Source organism: Huiozyma naganishii, chromosome 13, assembly GCF_000348985.1.
Source record: "Huiozyma naganishii CBS 8797 chromosome 13, complete genome".
NCBI classification, from domain to species: Eukaryota; Fungi; Ascomycota; class Saccharomycetes; order Saccharomycetales; family Saccharomycetaceae; genus Huiozyma; species Huiozyma naganishii.
Window position 1 is genome coordinate 172,988 of NC_035934.1, and position 24,223 is coordinate 197,210.

The following is a 24,223-nucleotide window of genomic DNA, read 5'->3' on the forward strand; positions in this document are numbered from 1 at the left end:
ACGAGATGAGAAGCACAGAGGAGCAGCACGGCAACCGCACAGGGCTATGCGTGAACAGGAGGTATCTGTGGATGCCAGTGTTAGCTTGCACACCATCCATGCGATCTTGCAGCGGACGTTCGGACACGTCACACTCGAGGGCGCCCCAGGGCAGCTGAGTGTCTTGGAGCGCATCACGGTCACGCTGGACGAGGCGGCGCGGCGTGCCCTTGTTCGGTGTTCTGACGAGAGCCCCATCGTGGGGGTGATATTCGACAGCGTTCTGCTGTGTCTTGTGTCCCTGCAGTCCGGGGGGACCGCTGGTCCGGGGGGGGGCGCCGCTGCAAACGAGAACACTGCGGTGAGTCTGTTCCGCGAGCAGTTCGGCACGGACTTCAAGAGCGAGCACCACTCGCGAGGCGTCGTGTCTGTCGGGAAGACCGTTGCCCGGGTCGACTTCGAGCAGATGCGCGTCACGGACTGCAACAGCGTGCCCCTGCGCGGCCGCGTCGAGTCCCTGCTGGCCATCGGCAACGAGCTCAACGCACCGCTGTGCTGAGTACCGACCGGTCTGCTACTGCTAGCACCAGCGGTGGACCACCACTCCTATCTGCCCGGCGTTCCCCCTTTTCGCAGCGCAGAGAACGCCGCAGAAAAGAACTAAAACCACGCGGTTTTCGCGCACTGTGCACCGCTCGCTGCCTCGAGGACTCAGCACCGCTGCAACAGTGCACTCCAGAGGAGTGTGGGTGGGGCGGAGAGGAGTGCGGGGGGTTGCTGTTTGCGGGGGGTTGCTGTACTTAAGACGGGTCCTCCACAGGTCTGCCCTGTTGTTTTGTTTTGCAGTTGTTGTGATCTTCAGTTGTGCAGAGACGGCGAGCGAGCAAGCTAGCACCGCTCGTAGACACTGCGTTCCGGCCCGGAATGTTGAGCACGGCACGGAAATCGTCTTTGAAGTCAGAAAGTATGGTCAACGGAGCTGTCTGCAGTAAGCGCAAAAATGTCAGGTTTGATCTGCATACGACCACTATCAAAAGATTTGATTCAAAGGATGAGCCGATCGCGATCTCGACGGAGAACTCGCCGATCGTGTCGCCGATCCTGGGGCCCTGGCACGATGCAGCCTGCGACGTGGACCAAATGGAGTCCTGCTGGTTCAACGATCTGAGTATACTGCCGAGACTGGTGGATAGAAATTTTATTCAGAGTTCGCATTCACACAACGATTTGGAACCGGCGGATTTGGATCTGGATGCCGCGAGTGAGGGGGGCGCTCACTTGAGGGAGAACGTTTGTGTCGGGAAATGGGATCTGACAGAATGTAACTCGCATAGATTGGTGTTCCCACCCACTGTTGACGACGGTGCTTTGAACAGTGTCATGGCAGATTTCCTAAATGGGCAAGACATCAAAGTGTCCGATATCAAACAAGTCAATGAGAATCAGGTCCTGGGGGAACTGATCGTCAACAATATCATGTTCGAGAAATCTGTAGAAGTGAAATTCAGTTTTAATAACTGGACAAACATTCACTACATTAGCTCAAGTTTCGTTAAATCCATCACATCCAAATACGACCAATTCAAATTCGAGATTAACCTTAACCGGTATAAATTCTTCCTACAGTTGAAGGACCTCCTAAACAACAAGATTACAATAGACTTGTGCTGTCAGTACGACGTCAATGGGGAAACGTACTACGACAACAACGATTACCAAAATTATACACTGACCCTCGTGAAACAACCGGAACACACCCCAAGGACGGTCACCGCTAGGGAAAGACTCCACGTTCCAAGTTACACAAGAGGGACAGTGTTCTCACACTCGAGAACGTTCAGCGACGATACAGACTACTTTAACAGGTCTCCCTTGAAACACCTTTTCCATAACGATACTTGCGAACTGATAAAGAAACCGGCCACGGTGAACGAAGTGTTGAACGTGGACCTAGACCACGAGTATGCTATGAGGAACGCCCAGATCCTTCAAAACTCACTAGAGGAAAGATCAATGTCCTCAGCGTCAGACTCCTCCCTAGCGTCAACAACTTCATCTTCAACCTCACTACACTCCTTCAAGTCGGATAACTTGGAGGCGACACAAAGTGGGCGGTTGCCCCTTGGGTCCATCTCATCGTCATCATCCTCCGCAGGGTCACTGACCTCCGACGGCAGCGAGGAACTGAACTTCACAAAGGACTACTACCAACCACAACTGTCCATCGCAAAGGATGACCCAGTCTTCTTCAACCCAACGAGTTTCTCGTACGCAAACCCAATATTCGATAACAGTAGTGGCACCCCATACGATGAGGAAACAGAGAGCATTGCCACAGATACAACATTCAAAAACAAGTCTGGCTCAGCAGAGTCCAACAGGCCAATGTCCCCCATAGCAAGAGTCTCGACTGATAACTCCACGGACACTCTGATGTTGAACTCGCCAAACAACAGCACTGCATCCAAGACGAACGACCTGAGGAACATGGACTACGAAACACTCCTGCATTCGTACTGCTTCTACACACCGCCAAAATTGAACGGCACCACGGCCGCCTCGAACATCGTACCATCTTCTCCCTCACAAAGGTTCTTCTGAACAGACTTCCAAAAAAAAATTCTTGTAACTCGACACCTCTCGCATCTACCTTCATATCCCCATCTGTTTGTTTGTTAATTATTCCTACCATCATGAAATCAACCCATCACATGGCATAGTACTCGTTTATAGACTGGACCCATATTTTATCTCTTTATTTCCCTGCAAAGGGCGTGTAATTTATGTAACCAATCCTCAAAAATATAGAATACCATTTCTATCATCTCAAGCTGAGAACTGCTCTTACGTACTACAAGAGAACCAGAGAACTAGGATAGTGGGCCGCATGGAGAAAAGCCAAAAAATAAAATGCGTAAGCCCGGAATCGAACCGGGGGCCCAACGATGGCAACGTTGGATTTTACCACTAAACCACTTACGCCCAGATTATTAAAATTTTGTAATATATGAGACCGGAAATAATACACACGTGACTCGGAGATGTGGTCCAATGTCCTGGACGCAGGACATGGGATCACAAAGCATTGTGGACATTAACTAGAGAGCTCGACGGAGGGCAGACTAGGAGAAGGTAACCTTACCTTAATCAGTTAACCGTGGCCGTGCGCCTCGAGATAAAGATTAGCACGTCGAAAGGTTGCTACACCTTTCGAATCAGTTTACCGTGGTTGTGCGCCTCGAGACAAACATAAGCACCCAAAAGGTGACTATACCCCAATAAGATACTAGTCATCAAAATGATAGAGACCAAGAGGAAACAGAATGATAGAGACCAATAAAAAATAAAATAATAAAGACACATTGGTAAGAAAATGATAGTGACCAAAAGGATAAGAACACGGTAGTAACGCAAAAGTGAAAGCGAGGAGATCAGGAAAGAGAAAGAACCTTCTGGAGAATCCTACGAGCCATTCAGAAATAAAAAGTATAAAAAGGGCAAGACCTTGCCAGATTTGAAATGGAGTTGGGGAAGAAGTTATATTCTAGCTTAGAACTAAGAAGAACAACACTTACTATATAAACAATTCATAAGTAAAAATAGCATAGCTTACAATTTTTAAAGTTTTGCTGTTTTCTAAGTATAAAAGATAAGTAAAGAAAGTAACCTTGGATATGTCCTCGCTTATGCGGAACTGTTGGTCCAGGCTGATTACTCTGTAGTAAAGGCAGCACTACCTGGAAAACATGCAATAGATCTGTCTCCATTATGAAATCATGGCCTTGTTTTGTGATTATCCAATTACGCTTTGGATACGAGAAGATCCCTTTGTGGTATTTTCTTTCTGGTGATGTTGTAAAGATTAAGCTTGCGAATAAATAAATAGATAGGTACAAGAATTAATGAATAGCTAGTGAGTTTTTTCGCTCCTCATGCCTTTGTTGGCTGGAACATCTCATCGAGATCCTGCACAGGGTCGTTGGATTTCCCCAGCTTGAAATCTAGCGGTAGTTGCTTTGAATAGCGTTCTGCGGACTCCAAGTGTTCCTTCACTTCCTCGGCCATCCCCCTGATGAAAGTTTCGTTGCCGTTTAGAGACTCGCATCTTTTCAGTTTCGCTGAATGTGGGGACTCATCTATAATCCCGAGATCAACTTCGTGTAAAGTTTCGATGTGGTCCGAGGTGAATGCGATCGGGATAAATAGCAACCCGTCTGCAGTGGGTGCCAGTTGCTCAGCAATCTTAGCTGTCTGGGGGCCCAACCATGGTTTGGGTCCCACTTGGGATTGCCAGGTCAATCTGTACTGGTTCTTAAAGTTCAACTTCGACATGACATGGTACACTGTTGCGGCAACTTCAGCAGGGTACGCGTCACCCGTGTTAACGACGTCCATTGGTAGTGAGTGTGCTGAAAACAGCAGAACAACTTTATCCCTTACACTTTCTGGGAACTCCAACAGCTTCGCCTCTATGTTTTCAGCGAAGGCATCAATGAGGCCTCTATTGGCGGGCCACCTATCGATGGTCGACCACTGGATTGTCCTCTGCGGGTCCAACTGCTTGATCTGTCTCCAAAGCTCATTAATGGAGGACCCAGTGGTCGAGTAGGAGAAATGCGGGTACTGAGTGAATGCCACTGCTCTCTTGACACCATCTTTTAGCATCTCTTTGTACGTCTCATCCGTGAGAGGTCTTGCGTACCTGAATGCCACGTACGGTTTGTACGGTGCCCCCTGTGGGTGAGTCTCCTCTAGGATCTCACACACTTTCTTTGCCTGGTACTCGGACCAACGTCTGATGGGGGACCCACCGCCAATCTCCCTGTACTGTTTCTCGATCTTCGGGGTACGGAACTTGGCTATCCACTTGGCGATTGCTGGTTGGTAGTTCTTCGAGATGGGGATCAAGTCGTTGTCCGCGAACAACTGGTACAGGAAATCGTGCGTCTCCTCGACACTCGATGGCCCACCCATGTTCATGAACACGATACCTGTCGGCCCGCATTTCGCATTGAACCTCGTCGCACTTGTGGACAGTAATCGACGAACAGAACAGCGTTCCAGGGGACCAATGTAAAAGCTGGACACGGGAGAGGCAGCAGCAACTTTCGAAACGGCAAGCATGTTTCCAATCAGGCTCTCTACCCTACTAGCAATATGACTCACTCAGTCACAACTGTAACTAATAACAGATACACCGCCAAGATAACGTCCCCCCACATGTATATATATATACGTCTCTGTGTGTACGAGAGGTCTAGAAGGTTGCTGTCTCGTTTGTGGCTCACGATTACTAATTTTACGACGAGAAACCCGCGCAAAGGGTGTCAGACGGGGATGGCAGCAGCAGCAAACAACGGTCGCCACCCTTGACGTAGCAGCAGGGTTGCAAGATGTGTCCAGCACGGAGTGTAGAACTCGTCTCGACGTTGTGTCTCTTCGTTGCGAGAAGTTCAACGACTTCGAAGAATTTTTCAGTTGAGACGACGACGACGACGACGCGGTGCGTATAAAGGGGGACATTCTGACAGTTGTGATGGTTCTGTGTACTTCTTGTGTCTCTTGGGAGGTGAGCAATTGGGTGATTGAGAGGAGGTGTGTGTGTGTTGCGTAATGGTGTACAATCCCGTGGATGCTGGGTTGAATTGGGTCACTGACCGGTTTGGAATCGATGCGTTCACTCTACGGTTTGCGCTGTGCTTGTTGGGTTCGTACCCGTTGAACGCAGTGTTGAAGAGGCTGCCGGAGAATCGGAGGTCGCTGAAGTGCTACTACATCATTGGCATTTCGATGCTGTACCTGTTCGGGGTCTTGAACCTTGCGTCCGGGTTCAGGACTCTGCTGATCAGCGCCATGTTCACTTACTGGAGTGCAAGGTTCTACCACTCGAGTTTCATGCCGTACTTGAACTTCGTGTTTGTGATGGGCCACTTGTCCTGGAACCATATCGGTGCGCAATTCTTTGTGACACAGTCCCCTCGAGACGCAGCAAATGCGATCGATATCACCAGTGCGCAGATGGTTCTAGCGATGAAACTGACATCTTTCGCATGGTCCGTTCATGACGGGATGTATTTGGGGAAGGCCGATTTTGAACAGTTGACTGAGTATCAGAAGTCTAGGGCCGTGAAGAGATTCCCAAGTCTATTGCAGTTCATGGCCTACGTGTTCTTCTACCCTACTCTGTTGACGGGTCCAAGTTTCGATTACTCGGACTTTGATTCATGGTTGAACTGTGAGATGTTTAAGGACTTGCCAGAGTCCGAGAAGACAGACAGAAGGTACCATCCAGGTAAGAAGAGGGCAATCCCAAAGAACGGTCATTTGGCCTTCTGGAAAGTCACCCAGGGGATTTTCTGGATCGTGTTTAGAGGTTACCTGTCCCGATTCATCAACGTCGATTTCATGCTCGACAAGGTTTGGTTCATGTCGAAATCGTTCGTGTACAGGATACACTACATGTTTCTCTTGGGGCTTGTGGCACGTATGAAATACTACGCGGCATGGACGATCGCAGAGGGAGCTTGTATCCTTTGCGGGTTAGGTTACAATGGCTACGACGCAAAGACCAAAAAGATCAAGTGGAACCGTGTCCAGAATATTGACATCTGGAACGTCGAAATGGCTCAAAGCACAAGACAGTGTCTCGAGGCATGGAACATGAACACCAACAAGTGGCTAAAGTACTACGTTTACCTGCGTGTCACCAAGAAGGGGAAGAAACCAGGGTTCAGGTCCACTTTGTTCACTTTCACGACAAGTGCATTCTGGCACGGTGTCAACCCTGGTTACTACTTGACTTTTGGCACTGGAGCTCTGTATCAGACTTGTGGGAAATTCTACAGACGTAACTTCAGACCCATGTTTTTGAAAGCCGATGGTAAGACCCCCACGAGGGCCAAGTGGATCTACGATTTGCTCGGTTCATACGTCATTAAGTTGTCCTTCGGGTATTTGGTGCAGCCGTTCCTGGTGTTAGGGTTCAGGGACTCGATCCAAGCTTGGAAATCCGTCTACTTCTACGGCCACATTATAGTGGCCGTGTCCTTCTTCTTGTTCAGAGGACCCTGTGCGAAAAGTGTCGTTGCCTGGTGCAAATCCATGCAGCCAGCGGCTGTTGCGCAGAGTAAGCAAAGTAAAGTGGAGAGCGATATTGCCGTTAACGCTGGATCGTTGGGTTCAGTGATCAAGGAAAAGATGGAGCACGAGAACAGGGGGGCCACCCCCAACAACGCAGAGGATAAAAGTATGACCTACGGTATCCCAAGCATCAATTTCGACGAGCTGGAAAACGCCAAAGAGGACTGGAACGAGTTCTTGGGCGAGTACAACACCTGGAAGGAACGGAAAGGGTTTGAAGTCGAGGAGGCTAACTTACTACAAGCGTTCGAGGACTTCAAGACGGAGATAAAGAACGTTGCGCAGGATAACAATGCGAGGAGAATGAGCTTCAGTAGTTACTCCCCAAAGCCAATAGAATCTCACGATAACGATAAGAAGAATGAGTAGGATGTACATTCCGTATGTAACTTGTACTGTTATTACGTTGTATGTTTTTTACATAGTGTTGGGAACGGAGGGAGGAGGACGAAGGTGCTGCGAACTAGAACTCGTCTGGGTTGAACAAGTCCAAGTCAAGGTCCATTGCGTCGTCGTCGTCGTGGTCACTGTGCGCGGAGGAGGATTTCTGATCGTCTGCCGTGGATGTGTCTCCAAAGACGAAAGAGCTTCTCCTCTCTTCCGTCACCGGTGCTGGTTCTGGTACATCCGGTTTCTCTGTCTGTTTTTTCTTATCCTCCGCATCGTCTTGGCCAGGTATTCTTGTCAGTTCCCTGGAGTGCAACGCTGCGATCGCGAGCATCCCCTTCCGCAGCGCATCCTCTGCTGGCCATATGAAGTTGTTGGGACCTATGGACCCCTTATCGAATGTAGGCGGTATCCTGGTGAACTTGGACAGCTTTGTGGCGTAATCCAGCAACTCGCTCGAGTTGATCTTCTCCCGTTGTTCGAGTATCGTATCCATCTCAAATTGTACCTGTTCCAAGTACGGCAGCTTGTTCAGTTCGTCGTGGCACTCGTTCAGCTTCTCCAGTATATCCCTGGTCTTAGTGTCCAGTGCCGTAGATTTTCCCTTCAACTCGCCCAGCCGCGTGCTGATCTCGTCGTACTCCTTGAACTTGTCCAGGCTCGCAAACAACTCCTTGTCTGCGTCCACCAGCCTCTGAGCAACAGCCATATCGGGCTTGTACGAGTCCACGGACTCGACCAGCGCAGCAAGCGTATCCTCGTACTCCACGATACCGCTGTATATCCTCACCTTCTTCAAGTCCTCCGCCAGCGCTGCCGCATCGGTGCCCTCTTGCAACAACGAAACGGACGACGCCCGCTTGTGCCCCGCAGAAACTGCTAGATTGCCCTCGTGTCTCTCGACTGCTGGTGCCATTCCTTGACCCCTCACTGACCGTAGGCTCTGCCCTCCTGCATCACTCTTCTCTTCAACACTTGGCTTCGTTTGAACAGTTCAAAGAGTGCAATAGAAAGAAGATGAGTTACCGGTACGTACGGTCTCTACATGTGGTTGTATACGCTGTCCCGCGGGTCAACAGACTCACTCTGCGCGCCCGTTGACCACCTTTGGTGGCTTGGGCACGCCGTCCGCGACCAGCTGCTTCTCGGACTCCTCTTTGAGTCCCCTGCGCCAGAGGTCGTGGCTCTCGTTGAGCGAGTACGTCAGCGCCCGCTCCATGTACCCGCCGGGCCCGAGGTGGTCGAGCGTCTCGATAGCATCCTCGAGCAGCACGGACTTCCCGATCGCAGTGGACTCTGCGGCGCCCGGGTTCTTGATGTTGAGGATGTGGACGTGGAAGTGGTAGTACGAGGGCTGGTAATGGATGAAGATCTTCAGCTCGTCAGCGGAGACGGAGTAGTTGTAGCATGCGGGGACGACGGACTTGATCCTACGGTCGAGCGCAATGAGCCAGTCCTTGTCTGCCGGTTTCAGGTCCCGCAAGGACCGAATGTCGTCCCGGTACACGATTCCCACGAGGTACAGCGAGTCGATGTTCACGCCGTCCCAATCCGTGTCCGGCAGGATGAGGAAGTTCCCGTCCTCCTTGTACACGACGCGGTCCTTGTCCTGGTCCTCGTACAGCACCCGGTATACCCACCCAAGCTTCTCCGGCGCGGCCATCTCGTCGATGTACGGCTTCACTACCTTCATGTACATCTCAGGCGTCTCCCGGATGAGGTGCAAGTTCTGCTGGTCGTACTTCTTGACGTGCACTGCGCTTGCGGGCCAGATCAGGTTCACCTTTGCGGTCGGGTTGTGCCGCAACTCTTGCTTCATCACGGCCAACCCCCAGTAGTAGATGTCGTTGGCGGTCACCTGTGTCACTTGCTCTATCCCGTTGAGACAGCTGTACTCGTTCTCCAGCGAGTAATACACGGGCGAGGACGACTGGGGGGGTGCCCCACACGTCTGCACCGCAGCAGAGTCCTCGGAGATAGCATGCGTCGTCTTCTTCTGCTCCTTCTGCTGCTGCCTCTGCCTCTTCACGTTCTCCTCGAACAGGAAGTGCGTCTTCTCGAACGTCAGGATCGCGTCCTTGCGGTCGATGGACCCGAGCAACGACAGCACTTTAACCTGCGGGTTCGAGTTCAGCACCCTCCTGTACTGGAACCTCTTAAGCAACGTCTCTATATCCTCTGACATGGCTACTTACAATCCAACGTCTCTTGAGATGAGCAATACCAGACTGTGACAACAAACGTAGAAACCTTATAGCACGCTACACTTACACACATAAGATATATATAGTAGCCTGGATGGAGTGCCTAGTTCTACTCATCCCATCCCTCTCCCCCTCTTCACCTCCCCTAACAAGGGCACAACCGAGTTCACTGCCACCAGGTCCCGAACAACGACAACCCCTTGGCAAGCAGTAGGTGTAAAGGTTGTAGGGGACGGTCCTGGGAACTTCAGGGTATCACTGGGTGAGTAGAGCAGCTAGAGGAAGACAAAGTCAAAGGAAGCAATAAGGGATCGTCTCTATGCAACACAGCCGTGCATGCATCGAATCTCTCGTGTCCCACGAATCAATCACCTTTGCAGAGTGTCCGTGCTGTCCAGCAGTTTCTCCCATCCAACGTTGTAGTTAGACCAGAACTCTTCCTCCAGTAGATTGCAAGGGTCCAATTGTCCCGGTGCCGTCGAGTCCGCATCGGAACCTGGGGCATCCGCCAAGATCCTACAGTCTCCGCCTGTGCTACCCGCGCTACCCGTACCGACACCTCCACTTGTACTGTTACTGCTTCGTCTCCCGCTCACGTTCGTGCTGCTCGACCCGTTCCCAAAGGGTGAACCCACCCGTGGGACGTCTTTGTCGAGCGATGTCGTGGGGAACTCTTTGAACGCGTTCTTGATCATCTCCGGGTCGTATCTTGCCGGGTCGTTCCTCCGTGATGGTTGTGGGTCCTTCAACATGAACGACGTGAACAGCCCGTATTTGGCCGGTATGATCCTCTTAGACTCTGCCTCCCTTCTGTACGAAATGGCCTCCTCGACTATCGTCCGTAGCACGTTCTCCATGGCCATTACTTTCGAGTAGTACGGTATTTGGTCCAACAAGTTCCTCAGACTGTTCGCCTTGCCACGCCCATCGAGGGCAAGGTGCTGCATCGCGCGTATGTACGCGTGGTAGCAAGTCATAAGGTTGAGTACGGTACCCTTATTGACCGGCCGTAGGTTATCCGCAGGCCAGTTCGGTTGCACGGAATCGCAGGTGAAGTAAACCCCCTGAGAGAAGTGTGTGATCTTCCAGTACATGAATGCATGGAAAGTCCCTATCGTTCGGAGCCATAATCCCTGCACTGTAAATGTGGAACTCGGCAGGTACTTTAATGTATACTGTGCGTTTTTGTTTGACCCAAACCTCTCTTGGTCCATCCTTTGACACTTGAGTAACAGATGTTTCACGAAGTTGAGGGAGAAGAGCAATGTTTGGAATTGATCGTTGTTGAAAGTCAGTGGTTTGCTTTCGAATGTGACTGTGAACAGTGCGTTCAGCGAGATGACGAGCGTGAGCGCGATCCCAAGTATGAAGTAGTCGTGTATGGACACGGTAACGTTTGAGGTTGACTCCCTAGTGAACTGAGACAGGTTGGGGAACTCCCTCTCGATGAACTCGAGTACCCTTTCAACTTCCGTCGGAAGATGCGATGGCGACAAGCGCTTGTTATGAATATTGGTTAAAATGGGTCTTGCCAGTTTGAGGAGCCTTGACAACCTGCTGTAGAAGTTGAAATCCTTTGTTAGATCCTGTAGGTTCGTGCCACTTGTGACCACGGTTGTCATGGCGTCTGGGGCTGGGGTACGAATGGTACCACCGCCCCTAACGACACCAGTTTCTGGGTAGTCGTACGTGTCGCTAGTGAGCGTCAGCGGTTTCCCGAAATGCAGGCTGTATTGCAGATCGCTGAGAAGGATCCATGACCACAGATTTTCGATGCTTCGAAGGTTCCCTACGACGGGTTCCTGTCCTTTGTACACCTTTGAAATGTTTTTGTGTAACCCCATCGATACAGCCCCCGCAGTTAGCTGGCTGATGAGGTTTGTCATAGTGGAGCTATCGCCGCTAAATTTATGCAGGAAGAAGACTTGCTGGTAGTGGCAACTCAGTAGGAGAAACTGCAGTCTCTCCATGTAGAAGATTCCATCTGTGTCCGCACTTACCAGTTGCTTAGAGACACGCTGAATGCTTTCCGGGACTTGGTAGTGGTAAAAAGTGAGTTGCAAAATCATGAGTATAATCCCGACTTTGTAGTAGTTCCCACCCTGGTCGTACCTAAGCATGAGTACTGGTCTTTCACCGTTCGGTAGCACTCTGCTGTTGTCCGGTGTGAATGAATTGTAAAATATGTTGAGTACCTTCTGTTGATCCAGAGCTGTGCTTGTTAAGTACAGCTCACTGTTGTACGCGTGGAAGAATACATTGATCTGGACGAGGATTTGTTCGAAAGTGGGCAAATCACGGCACACGTTCAATAAGGACACTGGTCCCGTGGTGAACGGTGACGTCCATGGATCAAATTTGGGAGCCAGCTGAGCAAACCACTTGCCCCTAGAGTAATCTACCTTGTTCCAAAGTTGCTGCCACTTATTGTAGAACCCTGGGTTGCTCCTTTGAACGAGAGTGAGCACCGCTAGGGGACCACGAAGCTCCATTTGCCCGTCACCCCTGCAGTGCAAGTAATCCGCAAAGGAGTTCTTTGCGGCATCCCACTCCCTCGGCGTCACAATGTACTGCTCTACAGCTTTGAGTGGTTCAAACCCTTGTGTAGCCACTATAGGCGCCACAGGTCCTGTCCCGGCCCCAACGGTCACCGTAGTCCTCTTGCTCCTACCCTTTCCCGTGGTCCCACACAGGGCCTCCCTCTCCAGATCCAGTGGACTCCACCCATCGTCAGGCGAGTCAGCGTATATGCACACCGTCTTGTTCCGCACTTTGCAACTGGAGCACAGAGGCACCGCCTGATCACATTTGAGCTTCCTGTGGCGGCAGAAGAGGCACGACTTCACGCGCTTCCGCCGCCGCTGCTTCGCAACCCGAGTGTGTTGTGTATCCATCTCCTGAAGTACTTGGTCCACTGTACTGTCCGTCAACTCGTCAAACTGTCAAACTCATCAACAGCAGCGACGTCTTCGTCGAATCGAAAAGTCGTGAAGTTTCGACGTTGACAGCGGACGATGAGGAGATGGGTCCCCTAGGTCCCTAAACAGGGTCTGTATGGAGTTCAAGAGGGCTGCGCGGACTGGGCGGGAGCACCAAGTGTACTCCTCCGTAACCGGTGCCCGGGTGGTCGCCGGGTGCGTGTGTCTGACAGGTTTGCGGGACAAAGTGCTGATGATCAGCTCTGCGGCGCACAGGGACAGATGGATCCTGCCCAAGGGCGGTGTAGAGCTCGATGAGCAGGCGGATTACAGTGTCACTGCGGTGCGGGAGACGTGGGAGGAGGCTGGGTGTGTTGGGGAGATCGTTAGAGAACTGGGGACCGTGGAGGATATGCGTCCCCCGAAACACTGGGGCAAAGTGGGCTCCCCTGCAAATGCAGCCGATGATGGGCAGGTTCTGCAGCACCCGCCCAGGACCGAGTTCCATTTCTACGAGATGGTGATTGGAGAACTGCGGGCGGAGTTCCCGGAGTGTCGCAAGCGTGAGAGACGGTTGATGTCGTACGAGGAAGCCCGACAGGCGCTCACGGACGCCCACAGACCAGAGCTTCTCGAGGCACTCGACAGATCGAGCATCACCAGGTTGAATCAATGAGATTGCGTGTGTATGTATATGTGTATAGATTTAAATCACCCTCCCAGGAACCCTGACATCATGTCCTGCAGGAAGTTGGCCTGCTTCGGAGCAGTGATACCGAAGTACTCCTGTCCGAGCACCTGTAGTTGTGTGGAGTATTCCTTCGCACAGTCTGCGTACTGCTGCTTCAATGTCGCAAACAGGTCGCGGTTTTTCGTCATGCAGGTGAGCAGAACCAGTTGCAGGAAGTTGAGTTCCATGTGGTCCGCAAAATACAGCATTGTGAACGTACTCTCGCCTGAGTCACCACCAATGTCCTTTGTAATCGTGTCCACGGTACCAGCCGCACCAGAGTCCACGTACCGAGTAAGGAACTGCTGCGAGGACCGTAGAGCAAACTTGACGTTCCCAATGAACAAGTAGTTAAACACTAGTCTGCTGACAAAATCACCAGCTAAAGCGTCACTACCAGCATCCTCGAACCACCCGTACAGAAGATCAACGTACTTTTCTAGGGACTCCTCGGTGCCCAAAAGCATGTACCGTTCGGACTCATAGACGAGACCGGCCTCCAGAAGCTTCGCGGCGACGGCGTTGTGCAGCCGTGGGTCTCCAAAGGGACACTCGCCATGCTTCACGGACCAATTGTTCATCCCAGTGGCCACATCCTTTAACGTAGGATCCGTAGCGTCTAACAACACGAGCAATTGCACCAACCGCGCAACACTCGCGTCGTCCACGGCGACCCCAGCGACGTCGTACACCTCTAGCAAGTAAAACACGAGATCGGCACCGGACCCGCCCTGCCCAGCCTTCAACAGCAACTCAGCGCCACCAGCAGCCAACTCAACAGCCTCAGCGTACTCTGCACGGTTCACGTACCGGTTGATCACCGCCCGCAGCGCCTGGTGCGCCTCGTAGAATTCGCCCTTTGAAACCCGCTGGGAGAACCGCTCCAGCGACCGCTTCCCCTGCGGAGTACACGGACCACCACTGCTGCTCTGCACACTGCTCATTGACCGTATACCTCGCTTGTTTGGGTGTAGTAGAAGTACTCGTGTTGTTGGTTGAAGAGTCTTTGATACAATTAAGAATTGTTCACCTTCAACAACATAAACTTGCTATTACTGGAGAGGGGAGGGACAGGGACAGCTGCAACGACGATGGGAGCCGCAGGGGAGCCGCATGCTATGCAGCTGATTGACGAGCAGAAACGGTTTGCCAGGAACGAAGTAGTCTCATACTTCGACGAGGTCAGAAAGTTGCGGGATGCTGCGGATCGCGGGGTCGACGAGCCGTACCATATTGTGTCCGTCTTTGGATCCCAGTCCAGTGGGAAGTCCACTCTGTTGAACGTGCTGTTTCATACGGCGTTTGACACGATGGATGCGCAGTTGAAGAGACAGCAGACCACGAGAGGTATTTGGTTGGCCCATACTAACCGTGTCACGACTACAGCAGATGGCGATGATGAGGCGACCAGTGGCACCCGGTGCCCAGATATATTCGTGCTGGATGTGGAGGGGTCCGATGGTTCTGAGCGTGGTGAGGACCAGGACTTTGAGAGGAAAGCTGCGTTGTTTGCGTTGGCAGTCTCCGAGGTGCTTATTGTCAACATCTGGGAACAACAGATTGGTTTGTATCAGGGAAACAACATGGCGCTACTCAAAACGGTCTTCGAGGTCAACTTGTCCCTGTTTGGTACCTCCCAGCGGAAGAATAAAGTCTTACTGCTGTTCGTCATCAGAGACCACGTCGGGATCACACCCTTGGAGTCCCTAAGCGAGTCTCTCACCAAAGAATTGAAGAAAGTATGGTCCACGCTCAATAAGCCAACAGACTGTCAGGACATTTCGTTGTACGACTTCTTCGACTTGCAGTTTGTCGGGTTGGCACACAAGTTCTTGCAGCAGGAGAAGTTTACAAAGGACGTACAAGAACTTGGGGATCAGTTCGTGGCACCCAACGGGATCTTCAAGCCGCAATACCACCAGCAGCTGCCAATGGATGGCTGGTGCATGTACGCGGACAGCTGCTGGGAGCAAATCGAAAACAACAAGGACCTGGACCTCCCAACGCAACAAATCCTCGTGGCAAGGTTCAAGACAAACGAGATCCTCAACGAGTGTCTCGAACAACACTTCCAGACGTTCAACGAGAGGATCGAAACCAAGAAAATGGATAAATTGGCGCTCATTGACGCATTGAGGGAAACCAAGAGCTCTTGCCTCGAGGACTACGATAAACTTGCTTCTCACTACAACAAGAAAGTGTATTTGGAAAACAAAGAGGTGCTGGACGACAAGATTGGCGACAATTTCGTCCCAGTTATAGATGGGTTCATGGAACAGTTGGGGATTAAACTGTTGAACAATTTGACAGTCAGCGCTAAAGATCCGCTGAGGGAGGGATCTTTCATTGACAGGCTGACTGAATTGCAGAGCGGAATACTGGAAGAGTACTCGATAACCTTGAGCGACTTCCAAAGTTGCAACCTACTAAGATCGACAGAGGAGGGCAATGAGAGATTTAAAGAGTTCGTAGAGCTAACCGTCCAGGATATAAAACAACAGGAGATCAAGTACATACTGAAGAAGATTAAGAAGAACCTCAGCTTCCAAATCAAGGACGATACGATTGCTCTGTTGTCCAATCCAACTGAAAGCGTTTGGGATCATGTCATGCAAAAATTCAACGCCAACATAGACGTCAACCTCGTGAAATATCGCAAGGACGCCAGTGAGGATTCCGTCGGTTACGACTTTCAAGTCGGGTTGACAAGCGAAGAAAACGACATTACTTACCAGCAGATTCGCTTCTTTGCTTGGTCGATTCTATCAAACGTTGTTCACGATTATCTAAAGCCAGACACTATAGTATCGATTTTGAGAGACAGGTTTGAAAACAAATTCAGATACGACGACAACGACTCTCCTATCATGTGGAAAAATGAGGCGCAAATTGACGAGTCCTTTAGAATTGCCAAGGAGCATGCACTGGAAGTATTCAACGTGCTTTGCATCGCAAAGGACTCAAACAACGTGGAAATCGTCCCTGATGTCGACTTGGCGGAAGGTGAAGATAAATATGACGTCGATTCAGGTGTGTACCATATGGAACGGTTTGCCCACTTACTTAATGAATCCGAAAAGGAGAAAGTTTTGAAACAATTTAGAAGGCAGATCAACGTTTCGGTGATCGATTCCAAGAGATCCATCATCACGGCGACAACACACATACCTATATGGATTTACGGATTAATTGTTGTCCTTGGATGGAACGAATTCATGTACGTGCTGAGAAATCCATTGTACGTCAGTTTGTTGCTGATGGGGTTTGTCGGGTTTTTCTTTCTAAACAAGTTCGGGTTGTGGACCCCAGTTCTGAATGTCGTTCAAACTGCAGTCGGTGAGAGTAGAGCAACTATCAAAAGCAAATTGAAGGAATTTGTTATGGAAGACGACGATATTAAAAAGCCAGTAATCCAAGAACCAATAACTCCTGAAGACTCTATGGATGAAAAATCTGAAAAGGCTATGGATAGTGAATGAGGTGCACTCTTATATATGACGTTATTTAGTGTTTGTCAAATTCTTGACAGTTTGAAGTTACGTGGACCGCTCTCTGTAGTAAGTTTAAGTCATATGAACTGATCCCATTCGTGAAAGAGCCGTTGAAGTTGTTCGTGCTCGAACTCTTCACTACACAAGAAAATATACTCCAAAGCCTCTTTCCAGAAAGAAATCAAATTGTCCAGATCTTGCAAAGTTTCAGGTGGTCGTAATAAGACATCGGGCAAGCCCTTCCATTGATCCATGTGATTTAGTGAACTGTTGTTCAAATACCCAGAAAATACGGAAATCCAATACTCACAAATGCAAGTGACGCAATCGTGCAAGCTTGACAGGTTATTGGGGTCAAACCCGATTAAAGCTAAATCATTGCCATAGCTCTCTATCATACATTTATTGACAGCAGCAACAGCTAGCTTTTCGATTTGCTCGAAAATCCCAGCCCCTTCTTCGTGAACGTTATCAAGAAGATTTTCTTTAGTCCTCTCAAGGACTTGATCTCCCTTTGATCCGCCAATATTATCAATATTTGTACCACTACCATCACCGAATTTTAGCATATTCTCCTGATACGCCCTTTGAGCAATTAGTTCGCTGGTCATTCCTTTCCGGTATGATACCGTCAGCACCTCCTCTGTGAGTGCTTTCAAGCAGAGGTTCTTGTCGTTTGACAATAGGATGGTGAAGCATCCTATTATTTCTTTGAAATATAAGCAACAATCCAGAATGGAATCGTCCTTGGTAGCCGCCGGATTGATTCTTTGCTTCAGCTTTTGTCCAATTATGCCCGAATGTAAATTAGCCAGGTTTTTATAAATCCAGTCATTGCCGGCTCTTGCAAGTTTTGAAATCTCCGCGTTGTTACTCGTCTTCAAGCCATCTAGTTCTTTGATCACAGTCCTTGGAATGACTATAATATGATGGTATTGTTCACTCAATTGTTTTAGGCCCTCCAAAGTTTGTAAATGCGATATGATAAAATTACTGTCCAATATAAAGGCAGTTTGTAGTCTTTTCGGATCCATCGATATATTATCGGTTTCATTCAGTCTCAACCTACTATATTTGTTCTCGATGGGGTGCGTTCGTTGGTCAGATAAGTAATTTGAAACAGATTCAATTTCCATTTCATCATCCATATCCTTCCTATGAACATCTTCTTGCCCCTCTTCATTTTTTCCAAAAAGGTTTGGCTGCTTTGACCCGGACCCCACTTCTATGTGTTCAGATGAGTTATTCTGTACATTGTATAAAGTATCTCGTTTGGCCGTATCTGAGTCATTCCTCTGTTCGTCCTGTATCTTTCTCCTTCTAGCCCTTGTCTTGTTATGTTGCTTCATGTTTGGCTCACTCCCGTCCTCCCCGTCATGCATTATTATTCTGTCCAGGTCTGCCAGACTGTACTTATGATCGCTTTTGGTTATTTGCTTCAAAGCATGTAATTGTGTCGCACTTGGCTCCATGGAAGCCTGCCTGTTCGAACGGGCATTGGACCTCCCGCTATGGATCGATTGAAGTACCATGGCCCCCTGTGGTGCTCTCCGGAGCACCCCATCAAGCTGTCAAACTTCAAAGGTGGGTCTCTATCTCTATTTATATTTTATATCTTATACGTATCAGAAAACGGGCATTACGTATCATGTGACAAGCACCAGCAAATGTCACTGAGGAACAGCGACTGTTCCGCGATTCGCCTCAAGGGGACAACCAAAAGGCAGCATTGTATCACATCTAAGACATCTGTCTCATCCCACTGTACTTCTGTCTTCTGCAATCCCGATAGCAACATATTTGACATACTGATTAGAGCATTTTGGGTAACTGGAGGGAAATTGCGTTTGGGAATGACAGCATTGCTAACACTAAACGAACCCTTGTATCGAGTCTCCCTGAGTAAAGCACAGTTCTTTTTCAAATATGGCCATAGATCGAGAAATCGTTTGGCGATAAAGTCCCCTGAGTAATCGATTATCTCTTTTAACGTTTCACAGGCAGCGTTTACGATCGAATGGTCGGTATCGCTGGTGCAACGTACTACAGAATCCCACACTTGCGCAACTTGAGGAAGTAAGAGATCGTATTGAGTAGATAGCATTGACGTAACCATTTTCATAACCTTCAGAATTTGTATCTTTAATGGTTTTGACGGGTGTGTTAGCAGCCTCTCTCCGTACTGGTTGAATTGGATCAAGGTTCTGTACGACTCTCGCGGTATCGGGGATATCCATTCAACTTTTGGAGGGCCATTTTTCAGCTGTTCCTCCTCGTCATCCGCTTCATCGTCACTATCTTTATCCTCCTGCTTTATTTTCAGTTTGGCATCGAAATACTCTTGAAAATTGGCTGGTTCGTTCTCCCCCAAGGGAAGGTCCTCATCAATCACAGTTGGCGGGGTTTTCACGGAGTTTATTAACCGTTCCATTTGATCCTCAGTTGTCAAACCCCAAGGTTTAAATGTACTATGATTTGAGTGAGGGTCACCAAGTCTGTAAACTGCATCAGTGTTTGGAAGATACAATCTTTTCATCTCTACAGTGACAACCTCAAAAAACTGAAATATCTGTTGGCAAAGGTCGTCATATCCGTGGTAGTAATCCAGGAGCTTGAAAATTGTTTCAAGTACATCTTTAAAGGAAAGGACTGTTTCATAGCCTGCCATTTGGCACACGAGCATTAGCACAGTAGTTACCTGACCAGTCATGCCTAAATTCAACCTCTGAGAGATAGATTCAATCATATAATCTACGTTTTGTAATATCAACTCTTTGATTGAGCCTTGATATAATACGTTCGATAATGTGACAACGCAATTCGTGGCAAACTGACGTACAGCCGGGGACGAAGAAATGATATCCTCCACGATTGGATAAAGAAAGTCAATTAACTCTGTTTGAAATTCCGCTTGAAGATTTTGGGCCATTATGTTTAGTGAGTATAATATGCAACATCGCGAAAAATCTGTCAACTCATTTTCTAGGGTGGAAAGGCCGCTAATGTATTCTAGAATGGTGTAACTGGCTTCTTCTTTTGTTATTACGCTAGTATCCGTGACTAGAATTTCGTCTATAGGAGATGTGTCATCGGTGACTGTAGTTTTATGTAACAGCGTAGCCGAAACAAACAGAGATATGCTCTGTCTTATTCTATTATTGTCATTTCCCTCATGGTTAAGTAAATAGTCAATTGTCTCAGCTAATTCACTATCAGACTGAAATGTTTGACCAATTTCCGATATAAACTGGACCAAGATGTATTCTAGTTTTTTGTCTATAACATTGGAAGGAAGTAGTTGCATTTCACTGGGCTCAAGGATAAGACCATGCAATATCACTTTACTGGACTGGACTAATATTTTTTCGTTTGGCTTCTTAATCCGAGAACAAAATAACGAGTCAAGTCCATTTACCACAGCTTCTAGTGCTTCTTTGACAAGCACATTGTTATTTGGATGATTTGATAGACCTGTTTTGATGGCATATTGCAATGAGTTGAACGTTTGTTCAACATGGAATTGTAAGGAATGTGGAATTTGCATGACTAGCTTATTTCTTGCGATATCATATACTGTATCGCTGTAAGTGTACAATTCGACCGACGGACTCTCCCCCAAATTTAGTAATGTTTCGATAAGCAATGGTATGCAATTATTTAATGATTTAGCACAGCTGGATAAAGTCTGTGATATCATGCGTACAAGGGTTTCATTGATCTTTGAGTTATTTCTCTTTATCAGCACGGGTATGCAGTTTTGTAACGCCAGTAATATCTGGCCTCTCGTTGCTTTGAGCCATTTGGAGTCTCTGTGTCTAAATGGTTTTCTAACAGTTATTTCTTGTTTCCCCAATTCAGCTACATCTTCTAAGCCAGGAACTGTTGTCTGCAATTCTAAATCATCGTATACGTTCATCAAAAGATAGCCGTATAGTTGAATCACCTTGCAAATCACTCTATAATTGACATTGACACCTGGAATACAAAGTACTTTGGTCAGAACAGAGATATTGCCTGGAAGAACATATGAGAGCACTTCATGAGAAAGTAATCGTCTATAGAGTTCGGAGAGAATTCCGCAAATTTTTAGCTGTAAGGAATGATCTTCTGGAGTTTCAAGCAATATCGTCAGTATGAATTGGATGACGTCCGTAAGGTGCGAAAGGAGTCGGAAATCATTGTCTGTGAAAAACGTGGTAGCGTAAGACTGGTTGCCAAGGGCAGTAAAAAAAATACTGAGAGCATCAATTGTTACGATTTTTGACTGTGAATTCGGCGGTTGGTCAAGATTTTTGATCAGGTAATTGAGTATGGGGAACAACTGTGTAGCCAACTTATCACTGAAGAGTGCTTCATGTTGCCAGTAAATTCGGAACAGCTGTGTGAGGGTCCTTAATACTTCCTTTGTTTGTGGGCGGCCCAATTGGCTTTGGTTTAATATATGAGATATGGGGATGAATACGTATTCCACTAGTTTCCCATTATCACTCCCCTGTGCATCAATATTTTCTAGTGTGGAGTTCAACTCCCTCATATGTTTCAATAATTCTTTCGACTCACCATCAAAGGCATCCTGTGGCAAAAACGCATATTTTGATACGGCGACGCAAATCGGTTTTAGTTCCTGAAACTGCTCCGACATTAGTCGTTATATTCTCGATAAATCACTTTGCAAATCTAAATCTCTCGATACGAATTAAACCAATATAATACTTCCACGCAATATTCCACAAACCAATGATACAGAGCGGGCTGGTCCGGTTTCCAGGTCCCAATGCACTTCCAATGAAGCTGTGTTCGTTCGTATCGATATGGCTGACAGAAGAGTGTCATTACAAACGGATATCAGAATTTTTCACTGAGAACCAAAAATTCGATCTATTTTTTTTGTTCAAAGAGTCGATGGCACCAACGATGACACATTTGAAAACAAGCTCCAGAACACCAGGATAATCGGCTACAATTCCAAATGAGTACTGTGGATGAATTGACGGAACAGTTTGCTGCTGTGGGATTTGACGAACCCAAAGTCAAAGAAATTGTTAAAAACAAGAAGGTTGCCGCTTCTTTATCTCAGCTGCTTCTTGAGGCTTCCGCTGACACTGAGTGGGATAAGAGTAACAGAGCACTATTGCATAATCTTGCCACTTTGATTAAGGGTTCAGACCTGCCACATCATGAATGGATTGTTGAAGGGATTGTTTCTGGAGATTTGAAAACTAACTTGCAGATTGATTCTGCATTCAAATATTTGAAATCGGCTGGTGACAATGCGACAAAGGAATCCCTGAAATCCGAATCCGGTGTTGGTGTCACCGTTACTGAAGATCAGGTAAGAAACTCTGTTGCTGTTTATTTACAAGACAACAAGGATACGATTATGACCGAAAGGTACAAGATAGTTCCTAAATTGTTTGCCTCCATTAAAAACTTACCTGAGCTGAAGTGGGCTGAACCTCGTTATTTCAAACCAATTATCGACCAAGAGGTTTTGAAAATGTTGGGCCCCAAGGATGAAAGAGATACGGTTAAACCAAAGAAGGCAAAGCAAACCAAGAATCAACAAGACGGCAAGGGCAAGAAAGCTCAAGCCGAAACTGCTAAACCTACCAGAAGCATGTTCAGTGAAGGCTTCTTGGGGGACCTTCACAAGGTTGGCGAAAACCCACAAGCTTACCCTGAGTTGATGGTCGAACATTTGAAAGCCACCGCAGGGAAAGTCCACACTAGATTCCCACCTGAGCCAAACGGGTATTTGCATATTGGTCATTCGAAGGCGATTATGGTAAACTTCGGGTATGCCAAGTACCACGACGGTGTTTGCTACCTAAGATTTGATGACACCAACCCAGAAGCAGAAGCCCCTGAATACTTTGAATCCATTAAAAGAATGGTTTCTTGGCTTGGGTTTGAACCTTGGAAAATTACATACTCCAGTGATTACTTCGACAAATTGTATGAGTTGGCTAAAGTGTTGATCAAAAACGGAAAGGGGTACATCTGCCACTGTACTGCAGAAGAGATTAGACGTGGCCGTGGTATCAAAGAGGATGGGCAACCGGGTGGTGAAAGATTCGGTTGTAAGCATCGCGAAAACTCTATTGAAAAGAACTTGGAAGAATTCGAAAACATGAAAGAGGGAAAATATCAACCAGGTGAAGCGACTTTGAGAATGAAACAAGATTTCTCTTCCCCAAGCCCTCAAATGTGGGATTTGATTGCCTACAGAGTGTTGAATGCGCCACATCCTAGAACTGGCTCCAAGTGGAAGATTTATCCAACGTATGACTTCACCCACTGTCTAGTCGATTCCTTTGAGAACATTACACACTCTCTGTGCACCACTGAATTCTACTTGTCTCGTGAAAGTTATGAGTGGCTATGTGACCAAGTCCATGTCTTCAGGCCCGCTCAAAGAGAGTATGGTCGTTTGAACATTACCGGTACCATATTATCCAAGCGTAAGATCGCAAAATTAGTCGAAGAAAAAATTGTACGCGGCTGGGATGATCCAAGGCTGTACACCCTAGAGGCTATCCGGAGACGTGGTGTTCCTCCAGGTGCTATTTTGTCCTTCATCAACACTCTAGGTGTTACGACAAGTGTAACAAATATTCAAGCTGTCAGATTCGAAAGTGCCATCAGAAAGTACTTGGAAGAAACCACCCCAAGACTGATGTTTGTTTTGGATCCAATCGAAGTAGTGGTTGATAACTTACCAGAAGACCATGAGGAACTAGTGGAGGTCCCTTACAAAGCTGGGTCCGCAGAATTTGGCTCTCGTACCCTACCATTCACCAACAGATTCTACATCGACCGTTCCGATTTCTCTGAAACCGTTGATGACAAGGAATTCTTCAGATTAACTCCATCCCAATCAGTAGGTTTGGTGAAAGTCCCACGTACCGTTACGTTTGTAAGTGTTGAAAAGGACGCCAACGGCCACATTACCAGACTGCATGTGAACTACGATTCCGAAAAGAAGAAGCCAAAGACCTACATTCAATGGGTGCCAGTATCAGCCAAGTACAACTCACCAGTGCGCATTGAAGAAACTCGTGTTTACAACCAATTGTTCAATTCCGAGAATCCCTCTGCTGTCGCCGGTGGTTTCTTGAAGGACATAAACCCTGAGAGTGAAGTTTGCCACAAGGGATCTGTTGTTGAACACAACTTTCATTCAGTAATGGAAAACAAATTAGAAGTACCACATACTGGTGAATTTTATGTGAAGGAGGATCCAAACGGTAAGGAAACACATAGATTCCAGGGGATGCGCGTTGGGTATTTCACTCTGGACAAAGAATCAACGGCCGATAAGATTATCTTGAATGAAATTGTCGGACTAAAAGATGGTGGCTCCAAATAAGCATC

At 48.0% G+C, this 24,223-nt stretch overlaps 13 protein-coding genes and 1 non-coding gene across 14 annotated transcripts; 6 read left to right on the top strand and 8 right to left on the bottom strand.

The window, feature by feature from the left end:
* Nucleotides 1–46: 46 nt before the first annotated feature.
* SYC1 (cleavage polyadenylation factor subunit SYC1) lies at nt 47–538 on the top strand (the record flags this gene model as incomplete). The annotated part of the gene is made up of 1 exon (XM_022610950.1): nt 47–538. One exon carries the CDS (start codon nt 47–49, stop codon nt 536–538), a length of 492 nt encoding a protein of 163 aa, XP_022467195.1.
* A 365-nt stretch (nt 539–903) lies between these two features.
* Nucleotides 904–2,580, top strand: GAC1 (protein phosphatase regulator GAC1; the record flags this gene model as incomplete). Its single annotated transcript, XM_022610951.1, has 1 exon — nt 904–2,580. The coding sequence occupies one exon, from the start codon at nt 904–906 to the stop codon at nt 2,578–2,580; it is 1,677 nt and encodes a 558-aa protein (XP_022467196.1).
* A 310-nt stretch (nt 2,581–2,890) lies between these two features.
* KNAG0Mtrna7G lies at nt 2,891–2,961 on the bottom strand. The gene has a single exon. It is a non-coding gene; the product is annotated as a tRNA-Gly (tRNA).
* A 948-nt stretch (nt 2,962–3,909) lies between these two features.
* HEM15 (ferrochelatase HEM15) lies at nt 3,910–5,103 on the bottom strand (the record flags this gene model as incomplete). Its single annotated transcript, XM_022610953.1, has 1 exon — nt 3,910–5,103. The coding sequence occupies one exon, from the start codon at nt 5,101–5,103 to the stop codon at nt 3,910–3,912; it is 1,194 nt and encodes a 397-aa protein (XP_022467197.1).
* Nucleotides 5,104–5,592: 489 nt separating this feature from the next.
* On the top strand, nt 5,593–7,488 carry ALE1 (lysophospholipid acyltransferase; the record flags this gene model as incomplete). Its single annotated transcript, XM_022610954.1, has 1 exon — nt 5,593–7,488. The coding sequence occupies one exon, from the start codon at nt 5,593–5,595 to the stop codon at nt 7,486–7,488; it is 1,896 nt and encodes a 631-aa protein (XP_022467198.1).
* A 94-nt stretch (nt 7,489–7,582) lies between these two features.
* On the bottom strand, nt 7,583–8,422 carry MED4 (Med4p; the record flags this gene model as incomplete). The annotated part of the gene is made up of 1 exon (XM_022610955.1): nt 7,583–8,422. One exon carries the CDS (start codon nt 8,420–8,422, stop codon nt 7,583–7,585), a length of 840 nt encoding a protein of 279 aa, XP_022467199.1.
* Nucleotides 8,423–8,587: 165 nt separating this feature from the next.
* Nucleotides 8,588–9,691, bottom strand: DCS2 (5'-(N(7)-methyl 5'-triphosphoguanosine)-(mRNA) diphosphatase; the record flags this gene model as incomplete). Its single annotated transcript, XM_022610956.1, has 1 exon — nt 8,588–9,691. One exon carries the CDS (start codon nt 9,689–9,691, stop codon nt 8,588–8,590), a length of 1,104 nt encoding a protein of 367 aa, XP_022467200.1.
* Nucleotides 9,692–10,078: 387 nt separating this feature from the next.
* YRM1 (Yrm1p) lies at nt 10,079–12,604 on the bottom strand (the record flags this gene model as incomplete). Its single annotated transcript, XM_022610957.1, has 1 exon — nt 10,079–12,604. The coding sequence occupies one exon, from the start codon at nt 12,602–12,604 to the stop codon at nt 10,079–10,081; it is 2,526 nt and encodes an 841-aa protein (XP_022467201.1).
* Nucleotides 12,605–12,764: 160 nt separating this feature from the next.
* On the top strand, nt 12,765–13,304 carry DDP1 (polyphosphatase DDP1; the record flags this gene model as incomplete). Its single annotated transcript, XM_022610958.1, has 1 exon — nt 12,765–13,304. One exon carries the CDS (start codon nt 12,765–12,767, stop codon nt 13,302–13,304), a length of 540 nt encoding a protein of 179 aa, XP_022467202.1.
* Nucleotides 13,305–13,339: 35 nt separating this feature from the next.
* GET4 lies at nt 13,340–14,302 on the bottom strand (the record flags this gene model as incomplete). The annotated part of the gene is made up of 1 exon (XM_022610959.1): nt 13,340–14,302. The coding sequence occupies one exon, from the start codon at nt 14,300–14,302 to the stop codon at nt 13,340–13,342; it is 963 nt and encodes a 320-aa protein (XP_022467203.1).
* Nucleotides 14,303–14,449: 147 nt separating this feature from the next.
* SEY1 (dynamin-like GTPase SEY1) lies at nt 14,450–16,837 on the top strand (the record flags this gene model as incomplete). The annotated part of the gene is made up of 1 exon (XM_022610960.1): nt 14,450–16,837. The coding sequence occupies one exon, from the start codon at nt 14,450–14,452 to the stop codon at nt 16,835–16,837; it is 2,388 nt and encodes a 795-aa protein (XP_022467204.1).
* Nucleotides 16,838–16,926: 89 nt separating this feature from the next.
* On the bottom strand, nt 16,927–18,381 carry SWT1 (mRNA-processing endoribonuclease; the record flags this gene model as incomplete). The annotated part of the gene is made up of 1 exon (XM_022610961.1): nt 16,927–18,381. The coding sequence occupies one exon, from the start codon at nt 18,379–18,381 to the stop codon at nt 16,927–16,929; it is 1,455 nt and encodes a 484-aa protein (XP_022467205.1).
* Nucleotides 18,382–18,488: 107 nt separating this feature from the next.
* Nucleotides 18,489–21,491, bottom strand: TTI1 (Tti1p; the record flags this gene model as incomplete). Its single annotated transcript, XM_022610962.1, has 1 exon — nt 18,489–21,491. The coding sequence occupies one exon, from the start codon at nt 21,489–21,491 to the stop codon at nt 18,489–18,491; it is 3,003 nt and encodes a 1,000-aa protein (XP_022467206.1).
* Nucleotides 21,492–21,818: 327 nt separating this feature from the next.
* On the top strand, nt 21,819–24,218 carry GLN4 (glutamine--tRNA ligase; the record flags this gene model as incomplete). Its single annotated transcript, XM_022610964.1, has 1 exon — nt 21,819–24,218. One exon carries the CDS (start codon nt 21,819–21,821, stop codon nt 24,216–24,218), a length of 2,400 nt encoding a protein of 799 aa, XP_022467207.1.
* Between the last annotated feature and the right edge of the window lie 5 nt (nt 24,219–24,223).